This window comes from Podarcis liolepis, assembly GCF_965112155.1.
Source record: "Podarcis liolepis genome assembly, chromosome: 7".
Taxonomy (NCBI): domain Eukaryota; kingdom Metazoa; phylum Chordata; class Lepidosauria; order Squamata; family Lacertidae; genus Podarcis; species Podarcis liolepis.
In genome coordinates, this window is record NC_139561.1 from 8,189,411 (window position 1) to 8,201,557 (window position 12,147).

Here is a 12,147-nt window from a genome sequence, read left to right on the forward strand (position 1 = left end):
GACCCTACCTGCCCGCGGACTGTCTTGCCAGAGTGGTGCATGCTCTGGTTATCTTCCGCTTGGACTACTGCAATGCGCTCTATGTGGGGCTACCTTTGAAGGTGACCCGGAAACAGCAATTAATCCAGAATGCGGCAGCTAGACTGGTGACTGGGAGTGGCCGCCAAGACCACATAATACCAGTCCTAAGAGACCTGCATTGGCTCCCAGTAGGTTTCCGAACACAATTCAAAGTGTTGGTGCTGACCTTGAAAGCCCTAAACGGCCTCGGTCCAGTATACCTGAAGGAGCATCTTCACCCCCATCGTTCTGCCCGGACACTGAGGTCCAGCACCGAGGGCCTTCTGGCGGATCCCTCGCTGCGAGAAGCCAAGTTACAGGGAACCAGGCAGAGGGCCTTCTCGGTAGTGGCACCCGCCCTGTGGAACGCCCTCCCACCAGATGTCAAAGAAATAAACAACTATCTGACTTTTAGAAAACATCTGAAGGCAGCCCTCTTTAGGGAAGCTTTTAATGTTTAACAAACCACTGTATTTTAATACTTTGTTGGAAGCTGCCCAGAGTGGCTGGGGAAACCCAGCCAGATGGGCGGGGTATAAATTATTATTATTATTATTATGAAAAACAATATTGACTTGCGCCATCAAGCTTTGTGAGCGGGTCACGGGAGATCCGACACAGCACAGAAAACTCTCGTGCCAATGAGGCAGATTAAAACAACAGCCTTACTCCTTTGTAACCTGCTGCCCCAGGTGCCTGGCACTGCCCACCCCCCTCACCTACCTGTGGGGAGCCGGCCAGCCCTCAGAGAGCCTTTGAAGCCACCTTGTCTGTGAAGCCACAACCGGTTAGCGCCTCCTGCAGGAGGGAAGCCAAAGTACACGTCCTGGAACTGCAGACTCTCCCCTCCTCTGTGTCAGTGTTGGGAGAGTAAGCGCCTCGGGGCAGGGGGCTGTCTCATTTATTTCCTCCTAAAGGAAGAAGGAAGGGCCGTGGGTGGCGCTGTGGGTTAAACCACAGAGCCTAGGACTTGCAGATCAGAAGGTCGGCGATTCGAATCCCCGCGATGGGGTGAGCTCCCATTGCTCGGTCCCTGCTCCTGCCAACCTAGCAGTTCGAAATCACCTCAAAGTGCAAGTAGATAAATAGGTACCACTCTGGTGGGAAGGTAAACAGCTTTTCTGTGTGCTGCTCTGGTTCACCAGAAGCGGCTTAGTCATGCTGGCTAGCTCCCTTGGCCAATAAAGCGAGATGAGCGCCGCAACCCCAGAGTCGGCCACGACTGGACTTAATGGTCAGGAGTCCCTTACTTTCAAAGGAAGAAGGGATGGGGAGGGGAGAGGAAGGCAAGCAAACTCAGGCACCAATGAGGACCGTGTTACAGTGTTCTTAAAATAACCAGCTGGGATGGAAGGGGGCTTCTTGCAGTTAAAAAGCAGCAGCAGCAGCAGGTCCTGTCAGGCCTCTGTTATACTCCAAACACATCAGTGTTGATGTTGGAAATCTTCAGATCCCAGGGCACACCTGTGGATTGGCCCTAGCAGGGCTGGCGCTACCATTAGGCGAGCTGAAGCTGCTGCCTCCGGCGGCTGATTTTGTGTGTTCTGAAAGGTCATCAAATGCTTACTAACTTAATTTATTACGCCTGCACTTCTACTGCCAAGGAGCAGTGCCTGTAAGATATTCAGTCTCTGGTACCCATATAACTTGGCTTGGGTCTTTCGGGCCTGGACTTTTGGGGAGGTGGGCATCATTTGCTATCCTGCACCAGGCAAGCAAATGTCTTGAAGTCTCAAAAGGTATTTTTTGGGGTGGAAGAAAAACCCCTACAGAAGGAGGGGTCTGAGACTTTTGCAAGCTCTCAAGGGGGGGAGGGGGCTGTTGCCCTAATTTCTTCAGCCAGCTCTTTTGTGGATGGGCAATGTGGGTCACGCCAGTCGCCTTTGGGGCACAGGTTGAGGTGAATCCCAATGACTTCATGGGTTCCCTTCCCTTTCTAATTTAGCCATTTCATTTCTAGCATCGGGCTGTTGCCCCCATATCCTAGCTGAGTCCCCCTCCCCAGAAAGAAGACCACCTTCGCTGCCATCCATCCCCATTGGATAGACTCCTGGGGTGCGAATTAATCCCATTTCCGAGCGCCGAACCAAATCGCCCATCGCACCGGCGACGGCTGCGATCCTACGCCCTGCGCGAACTTTCCAAGAAGCTCCCGGGAAGTCGGCGCGGTTTACTCCCGAGTAAACCCGACCCTGCTCCAAATCCCGCCTGTCGCCGCCCCCCTGCCACTTTTGAGGAAAAAGCTCCGCCGAAGTCAAACAGGAGACCACCTTTCCCGAGGACCTGCGTGGAATCAGGCCGATCCTATAGGTGGGCTTCCTCGCGAGTATGGTCTGGCGACCTCGGCGGGAATGACTCCCGGCTCATCATCATCATCATTATGATGATGATGACGCTCCTCCAGCAAAGTCGGCCGGACTTACTTCCGAGTAAGCATGCCTGGACCGGGGATGAAATATTTTGTTTGGTTGGGTTTGTATTGCAAGCGAATTTGCCGACCTTTCTTTTTGCTGACCCCCCCTTTCCAGCCCCCCCCCCGTTTCCAATATATGGATCTCCGTTTCATTTGGCTGCCTCGCTTGCAGTTTCTTTCTCCATCCCGCTATGGGGAGGATGAGGAGAGCGGGGAGGGGGGGGCCGAGTCCAGCCGCAGCGGAGCCCCCCCAGAGGCGGCCGGGGACCCCCCGCCCCCGCCGGCCGGCCAGCCGGCTGCCTTCCCTCCCCCAAGATGGCCGCCGATGCGGGATCGATGGCTCGATATCGGGAGCCCGGGACTCTCCTCCGGCGGCGGCGCCAGGTTGGTGTCCGGAGCGCGCGCGGCGGCGGCGGCGGCGCTGGGCGCGGGGCCTTTCGGGGCGCAGCGGGAGGAGGAGGCGGAGGAGGCGGAGGAGCGGGAGGGGGAGGACGGGGCGGTTGGCTGCCTCTGCCTCCCTCCCTCCCTCCCCTCCTCCCCTCCCCATCGATAGGTATTAGAAATTGATTCCCCGGCGCCGGCGCCGCTGCTCTTTGTTCGGTTCGCTCCTTGATCCCGCAGACGCAGCAGCGCCAGAGAGCGAGCCAGGCAGCCGCCGCCGCTGCCCGTGCGCCCCGCAGCGCAGCCGGCTCGCCGGGCTGGATGGACGCGCCGCCGGAACCGGAGCGGACTCTCCCCGCCGCCGCCGCTGCTTCGTCCTCCTCCTCCTCCGCCCCTTGGTGCGCATCCTCCGCCTCTCCGGCCGCCTCCCCCGCCGCCGGCGCGCAACTTCTCCGGGCTGCAAAGGTGACGCGCGCGGACTTCTCTCGCCTCCTCCCCACCCCCCTCCCGGTCCCCCCTCCCCCCGCTTCTTCCCGCGCCCCCCAGCTCTGTTTTTAGGTGGGGGGGGGGGAAGGGGGTGGCTGGGTGTGTGTGCGCGCTTTGTGCTTTCCCTAACTAACGGAGCCTCTCGGGGCGTCCCGGGAGCTGGAGGGAGGGAGTGCCGGGGGGGGGGACATGCGCCCCACAACCGGCTCCGCCTCCGGGCTCTCCTGCCTCTTTGCTCCCTGCCCCCCCCCCACCAGCGCTCTCCTTCACAACGATTCTCCCCCCACAAAACGGGCTCCCCCAAAGTGCCAAGTGAATGGCTGGAACTTTCGGAGCTGCGACTTAGAATGGTTTTTGTTGGGGGGGGAGGTCAACTCATTGTATTATTAATAATAGTAATGGTTAATAGTTTTTCTAGAGGAGTTGTTTCATGTGGCTTCCAAAGTGGGGGGGGGGGAAGGACCTCATCCTGTTGTCCCAAGTCCTGGGCGACCTCTTCTTCTCCACCCCCCAGTGGCTGAATCTCCTGGCATGCCTTGGGGGGGGGAGTTGTAATATTTCAGGGATGGGGGGGCGTGAGAAATGGGATGGCCCCTGATGGCATCTTCGGCCCCAACATTGCCAAGCGCTGGGATTGGTACTCATTTCACATCTTCAAGTCGGCATGCCAGGCCTAGGCGCAGGTTTTGTGGTTTTTGAAAATAGGTGTTTTTGCACGCCCCCCTTGACCTCCTCCAGCCCTCCCTCACTCTCACCCCCCCTCCCATTTCAGTGCAATTTTCTCTGTTTGTCTTTAAATGAGATGGTTTCAGGTTTATTTTTGAAAAACTGGACTCTAAATGTTTTCGGGAATGTCAGGTAGATCTGCTTGGATGTATCTCCCCCCCCCCAAAAAAAACCCTAGCCATCCCGTTTGCATGTTCTCCTCTGCAAAATAAGGTGGAACTGCTTGGAGGTGTTCTCCCCTCTGCACACATCTGCCCCCCCACTGCATCCCACCTCTCCCCATCCCTCCTCCCCAAAAGCAGGTAAGAGAGTTGTTTAAAGGCTTGCTGGTTGTATTTACTGGACAGGAATGTACATCAGCGGCAGAGAAATTATGCTTGTTTTCTTTTCTCTCTCTTTTAAACTGCCGGGATATTGGGGAGACGGAGGAGAAGGCTGCAATCCTTTTATCAGTGGGGCTGACTTGAGAGTACAGCCCACTATTGTCTCCTGCCCCCCCTCCCCACGCGCCACAAATCTCCATGTTAAAAAAATTCTTGTGTTCCTTCGGAAGTGCCTTCCCTTCCCCGGCAGCATTTTGCAAACCAGACCTCTGCGGCGCATGGAGGGCACTTGCTCTTTAGTTATGATTGATGCTCTGGAGCATGGAGAATGACAGGAGCATGGCAAAGGGAGAAGGTAGAAGTAAGGGGCGGAATTGGGTCTGTTCCTTGCTGTCCCTGGGCCCCTTCTGTGTGTGCGTGGGGTGGGAGGTGTTTGGAAACTTCAGCTGCAAAATTGAGCTGGGCAGGTCTTTCTTTGGGCATGGCAGACGTCCTCACTGCCCAAATCAGGGCAGCTCTGCATGTTACGGTTGCATAGGAATCACCGGTGTTTCCCGCAGGAATTGCACGCAGCACGGACTTAACGCATGAGGAGCTGGAGTATAGGACACGTTTGTGCATGGACTAGCAAAATCCACACTCGTGAGAGCCGTTTTTTATTGTGGGGGAAACGTCTGTGTAAATATTGTGTCCCTTGCAACAATTCTAACCTGGAGGAGCTTCCCCCAGTTGGCCAGGGTGCTGTGGGGCTGTGCCACTGACAGCGTAATAGCATCTTTGCTTGCCATGCTTTCATTCGCAAAAAAGAAACCTGAAGTGCCCTTTGCTCGAATGCCTGGAAAAAGACTTCCTCCTCCTTAGATTCAGTAAGCAAAATCGGCTTTCTCTCAGAAGAACCAGCCTCCTTGTTTTTGCATGAGCTACTGTCCAAAGTGTGCCTGCAGAGCAGCGACTCGTGCAGGGGCACACAAGGCACACTTCTCTGAGGGCAGGCAAACCTGTTGCGTTAGGAATGATGGCAGCATCCTAGGATTACCTACCCCCAGCAGAGGTGGATTGGAATGAGCTGGGGCCAGCGTCGCAGTGGATCATGCAGAGAAGCAGCGGGCAACCTCCTCTGTGGGTGAAGACTTGAATGTGGTGGAGTCTTTAAACGTTTGCTTTTAAAAACCACAACCCCAAGTTGTTATAGCATGTTTGCGTGCCCCAGACACACATGTTGCTATTCAGTCTTGTCAATAAGCCCACAAAAGTTCCTACCGTTCACAATAATGTTTTGCTAGCCTGTTGGGAGCCGGCAGAGAATGAAAGGAGGGTATTTCTGCACTGAAATCAAGAGGAGATATCCTGTGACCACCAGGCAAGTCCTTAAATACAAGGCTGTGTTAAAACATGGCCTCAGAAGCTGCAGGTCCTGACTGGTTCGTAGCTGAGTGGTGTGTAATTGTGGCACCGCAAGATTAGATTGCTGGCTGCTTCGAAGGCTGTAGTCCTCTACTTAACCTCAGACTGCCATTTGTCTGAAACCTGCAGGTGGAAACAGATGCAACTTGTGCTATGATTGTGTGGGGTGGGTGGCTATCTTACGACTATATCCTACCTGGTTTCTTGGTATCCTGCCCCATTGCATTGGTGTGTTGGTAAATGGGATCCCCAACAAGCCATCCTGAAAAACATGTAGCCCCCAGGCTCTTCTCACGTGGGCAGGAGGCGGCGGGTAGATCTGAGAGGGGAAGCCCTTCAAAATGTGGACACCCCCAACCCGTTTGTTCTCGTTCAGGTTTGAATCACCAACAAAAGTTCTCGCTGTCTCTGTGCACAAACTGCGTAACTGGATTGAGGTGTCTAAGCTGAAATCCACCGCTTTGCTGTGGCTACAAATGAGCACTTGATTTTTGGATGGGCATCAAAATGGGCTTTAAAACGCAGTATGCTCTACAGGGGCGGGGGAAGCGAATTTGGGTACACTTTCCCGATGCTTCAGTAACATAGCGGCAGTTTGAGAATTTAATGCAGTTTAGCTTTTAAGGAGATTACGCGATGCAGCTGCAATTCCCAGGCCTAAATGGATCACAGGTGGTAGAATCTGTTGGATTTGGATGATGGTTCGTTGCTGGTCGATGAAAGGGGATTATACCCTTTTCTCTCTCAGGGTTTGTGATAACTATCTGGTGCATTTTGGGGGGGGGGGCTGGTGCCACAGAGGCAGTTGTGGGTTTCTTTTTGAGCTGGGGTTAGGGGTACTGCCAGCTGGTTAGGAGAACTGGCAAGAGGCTGGGTAGCTTTCTGGTGTTTGTGAAGGTTTGTGAAGTGGCATTGCTGTTGCATTGGCAATGAAGATGCCAATCCTAAAGGGATATGTCCACTGGCTTTTGCTTTTTTAAACATTCCTGTGTGCTTGGCTGAGTTGTAACTAAGAACGCCAGGAGAGCCCAGGAGCTGTCCAGAGGGGGAACGCCTAGTCCAGTGTCCTTGTTTCCCACAGTGGCTGGACAGATCATTCTGGGAAGCCTGAAAGCAGGACTTGAACACAGCTCTCCTCCGCCCAATGGCGGAATGGCCATTGGTTAGGGTTGGTGGTCATGGCTGTTTCCTTAGGGAGCATCCCCTATCAATTAGCTTCTTTTTCTCTGGTCTGAATCTTCCATCATTCCACTTCCTTGGATTTCCACGAGTTCTACCTACCATAATGAGAGACGGAGACAAACTTCTCTGGTCATGTCTCTTCTTATTCACCTTTTCTCTAAGCGGGGGGAAAAACCCAATCCTTTCCTCGCAGGAGCGGCATTCGAAACTAACTGGGCGCCAGCCGCATTTCGTGACACGCAAGCGGCCTTTTGCGAGGAAATGGAGAAGTCTGGGCGCCAGGTTTGGTGACTAACATCTCCATCTGGCTGGCTGGCGCTGCTGCCGTGCCGTACCAGTCAGCTGGCTTGCGGGGCAGCAAGGCACCAGAAGAAACGCCTCTCTTGGTGCTGCGCTGCCCCGCAGATCAGCTGACCCCACAGATCACCTGGCTTGCGGGCACCAAATGAGGCATGTCTCTTGGTGCCACACCGCTGTGCAAATCAGCTGATCTGTGGGGCGCCTAGGCATTCCGTTGTGGCGACTGAAGCCTGGGTTTAAGGTGCTGCTGTGCTTCTAGCTTTTATACCTCGTTTCTAACACTGCACCGGGCAGTTGTTCCATCCTCTTGCTCCTCCTGCTTGCCCAACCTTCCCCAGCAGGTGATGGTGTAGGGAATTAGCACCTGACGCACAGGACCATTGCAATGTGGGGATTCCTGCAGGGGGTTGGACTAGATGACCCTACAATACTATAGTTCTATGCTTCCTAGTTCAATCTGGGCAGCATTTGGGGCTGCCATATCTTTCCATGCCCCACATGTGTCTGGATTTGGGTCTGGATTCGGATATCTCCTGACCAGTGAGATTTGCTGGTGAGATACCCAAACCTCTGTTGTCGTTACTACTTAAGTTCATACTCCCAACTTCAACTTGAAAATAGGATCATCCATCCTTGTAGAAACTGGGGCAACTACAAAGTGGAGTGATATAGGTGGGTTCTTTTTTGGGGGGTGGGAATAATCATGTAACCATGCTTGGCACAATGTATGAAAGAGAATTCCTGCCAGGCCCAGGAGATATGGGGTCATTCCCCTTTAAGAACACACCCCCAGCCTTGACATCATTGCTCATATTTGGCCAGAGAGAACAGGGCTTCCCAAGCAGAACTGGGTGCCCTCCAGATGTTCTGGAGTACATTTCCCATCAGCCCCCGTCCTCCCAGTGATTACTTCCCTCAGGCTCCATTACAGCCCCCCTTGGACATGCCAGCCCAGAGCTCAAGCGTGGACAGACTGACCAGTGAATTGGATGATCTGCAATGGAGGGCACACTTGGCAACCTTCAAAGACCACCTGTGTGTGTGCCACACTGAAGAAAATAAAAGTTGGACACCCTCCCCCCGCCGGCAATCTGAATTCTGCCTAGAAGTATGTATCTTAAATTATGTTGCAATGTTTCCTACTTTGCTATATATATATATATATATATACACACACACACACACACACACACACACACACACACACACGGGTGGTGCTGTGGTTTAAACCACAGAGCCTAGGACTTGCCGATCAGAAGGTCAGTGGCTTGCCTTCCTCTCCCCTTCCCATCCCTTCTTCCTTTAAAGGGACCCCTGACCATTAGGTCCAGTCGTGGACAACTCTGGGGTTGAGGTGCTCATCTCGCTTCATTGGCCGAGGGAGCTGGCATTAAGCTTCTGGGTCATGTGGCCAGCAGGACTGAGCCACTTCTGGCGAACCAGAGCAGTGCAGAGAAATGCCGTTTACCTTCCCGCCGGAGCGGTACCTAATTATCTACTTGCACTTTGACGCGCTTTCGAACTGCTAGGTTGGCAGGAGCAGGAACTGAGCAACGGGAGCTCACCCTGTCGTGGGGATTCGAACCGCCGACCTTCTGATTGGCAAGTCCTAGGCCACCCGCATACCTGGGAGTAAATCCCATAGTAGCAAACCAAGTGGGCGAGATGGCAGGAAGAGTGATCGCCATATGCAACCCTAGACGCTGTTGCCCAGTGGGTGAGCCTTCCTTCTGTACAGGAAATGCTCAGGTGCGTGTTGTCAGCCGCTCAGATTCCTGCAGGCGTTTGCCAGCGAAGTCAATAAGGACTAGATACTTGCTTGCCCCCACACCTCGTTCATTCCCCTTTGTTGTGGTCCTGCAGAATCGCAATGAAGATGCGGACCTGCTTGACCTTGTTTCCAGGGCAACCTGAACCAGAAGGCGCAGGTTACTCCCTAGAAAAGGCGCTTTATTTGTAAACGGGATCCGGGGACAACGGTGTTTGGACAACAGTGACAAATGGGAGCTGTGTGTAATACATGCCGATAGCACGATAGCCCCCAAAACGCTTTAATCGTGGCGTTGGTCGTCGGTACAGCGAAAGCTCGCGGAAATGAGAACAGATAAATAATTCTCTCTGAGATGACGCTGGGCATATTTCATTAGGCTCCGGAAATGGTCTTAATAGTGTAATATTCCTGATGTAGGGTTTCTTGCACTGTTCCCTAATAGGCACATAACCAGATTTATGCCTTTTGTAATTCCTCTTCTCCCCCCCCCCCTCCTTTCTGCTTCTTGGGTGTACACTGTTTTATGATCTGCAGTGATCGTTCGGCAAGGTTTTATTGTTTTGTGTAGTTTATTCTGCTTTTGCTAATGGATTGAGGGTGGGTAAGGATAAGCAGGGTGGGTAAGGACACGGGTGGCGCTGTGGGTTAAACCACAGAGCCTAGGACTTGCCGATCAGAAGGTTGGCGGTTCGAATCCCCATGATGGGGGAGCTCCCGTTGCTCGGTCCCTGCTCCTGCCAACCTAGCAGTTCGAAGGCACATCAAAGTGCAAGTAGATAAATAGGTACCACTCCGGCGGGAAGGTAAATGGCGTTTCCGTTTGCTGTTCTTGTTCGCTGGAAGCGGCTTAGTCATGCTGGCCACATGACCCGGAGGCTGTACGCCGGCTCCCTCGGCCAATAAAGCGAGATGAGTGCCGCAACCCCAGAGTCGGCCACGACTGGACCTAATGGTCAGGGGTCCCTTTACCTTTAAGGATAAGCAGCGGTTTGCATTCTGGGGCAGGGTGGTATAGTGGTTAGCGCATCAGACTACTAGGACCTGGGAGATCAGGGTTCATATCCTCACTTGGCCGTGTAGCTCACTGGGCGTGACTTTGGGCCAGTCACTGCCTCTCTCAGCCTAACCTACCTCGCAGGATTGTTGTGGGGTTGAAATAAGGATGGGGTTCGAAATTAGCAGGTCGCCAGGCGCATTTTGCGCCTAAAAGATTATCCATTTGCGAGCACCTCAAAAAGTCTGGGTGTTTTATTTTTGCGCCTGGCTGACACTCAAGGATTACTGAAATGTGTTTTGAAGCCTCAAAGTATATGTTAAGGACAGACGATACGTTAAGGAGTTTAACAATAAAACATAGAGTGTTTTGTAAGGTACCAATATTTTTATTGTAAACAGCAAGTTAGGTAAAGGTAAAGGGACCCCTGACCATTAGGTCCAGTCGTGGCCGACTCTGGGGTTGTGGCGCTCATGTCGTTTTATTGGCCGAGGGAGCCGGCGTGCAGCTTCAGGGTCATGTGGCCAGCATGACTAAGCCGCTTCTGGCGAACCAGAGCAGCGCACGGAAATGCCGTTTACCTTTCCACTGGAGCGGTACCTATTTATCTACTTGCACTTGACGTGCTTTCAAAGTGCTAGGTTGGCAGGAGCAGGGACCGAACAACGGGAGCTCACCCCGTCGCGGGGATTTGAACTGCTGACCTTCTGATCAGCAAGTCCTAGGCTCTGTGGTTTAACCCACAGCACCACCCGCGTCCCTAAACAGCAAGTTAAACATGCATTAACAATTTCTGCTAAAAATGTGATATTAACAATGTGTCACTTAGGTGAATTTATTAACAATGTGTCACTTAGGTGAATTGCTTATTAGTTCATGCTTATCAAAATAATAAATAAAAAGTGTTGCCGCCCCCCCCATGGCAACTGGATATTCTGTTTTGGCGCCCATGACCCAGGTCCCAGAAGCCATTTGGCTCCCAACTCTTCTTTTTAAAAATATTTTTTATTGATTTCTCCATGTATACTTCTAACAACATATCTTTAACAATGTTTCATATTTCCACCCTCCTCCCCTGGACTTCCCTCATACTCCTGTTTTGCTTTATTTCCATATTGTTTCCCCAAAATTTCCCCAATACATATAGTCTTATTTTTTGTTGTATACAGTTGTGATTGTTTACTCAAACCCTGCCAATGAGTCAATTTCTTTATGTTGCCTCTTTGTATATGTTGTAAATGGTTCCCATTCTCTTTTAAAGTCTTTGTTGTCCTTTTCATGTAGTTTTTCTGTTAGTTTTGCCAGTTCTGCATACAGTGGTGCCTCGGGTTACATACGCTTCAGGTTACATATGCTTCAGGTTACAGACTCCGCTAACCCAGAAATAGTACCTCGGGTTAAGAACTTTGCTTCAGGATGAGAACAGAAATTGTGCGGCGGCAGTGGGAGGCCCCATTAGCTTAAGTGGTGCTTCAGGTTAAGAACAGTTTCAGGTTAAGAACGGACCTCCGGAACGAATTAAGTTCTTAACCCGAGGTACCACTGTACAGTCGTCAAAACAGAATGCCTAATTGCCATTTGGGGGCCAGACGACTCAAAAGTCATGTTTTCCAGTACAACCTTTTGGTTCCTGAAATTCGGTCTGATTGTGCAGATTAAATATAACAGATAGAATTCTACAGGATGGATTGCTTGTGTGTGAAAACAGTCCAGACCTGAGGATCCCCAGACAGGCACCTCAGTCCTGGCACTGGACATCTTCACATGGTCGCAAGTGGCCGATAGCCAGGTGCAAAATGGGCCTGGCTCCTGGGGAATTTCGAATCCTGGTAAAGAGGGATGGATTGTTCACTACTGGGACTTCTGTCTCACCCCGACGCCTGCCTAGTTCCGTCCACCCAGCCAGATGTTTCTGGGAAGCCCCCAAACTGGTTATGTAGGCAAGAAGCCAATGGGCAGAGATTGTGCGAGCTGTGGACCAGCAACACCTGGAGGGTGACATATTGCCTGCCCCTGCTCTAGAGCAGGGATCAGCAACCTTTTTCAGCCGTGGGCCGGTCTACCGTCCCTCAGACCGTGTGGTGGGCCTGACTGTATTTTGAAAAAA

The 12,147-nt window shown here is 52.5% G+C and overlaps 1 protein-coding gene across 2 annotated transcripts in view; it reads left to right on the forward strand.

Annotated features, from left to right (window-relative positions):
- Positions 1 to 3,037: 3,037 nt before the first annotated feature.
- The window catches only part of CUX2 (cut like homeobox 2), a 250,431-nt gene continuing 241,321 nt past the window's right edge, over positions 3,038 to 12,147 (forward strand). The window contains exon 1 of one of the 2 annotated variants that reach the window (XM_083514127.1): positions 3,038 to 3,319. In XM_083514127.1, the coding sequence (XP_083370253.1) occupies positions 3,176 to 3,319 (144 nt within the window). In that variant the 5' untranslated portion in view covers positions 3,038 to 3,175. The remainder of the gene's footprint in view (positions 3,320 to 12,147) is intronic. The other variant, XM_083514129.1, reaches the window with a different exon arrangement.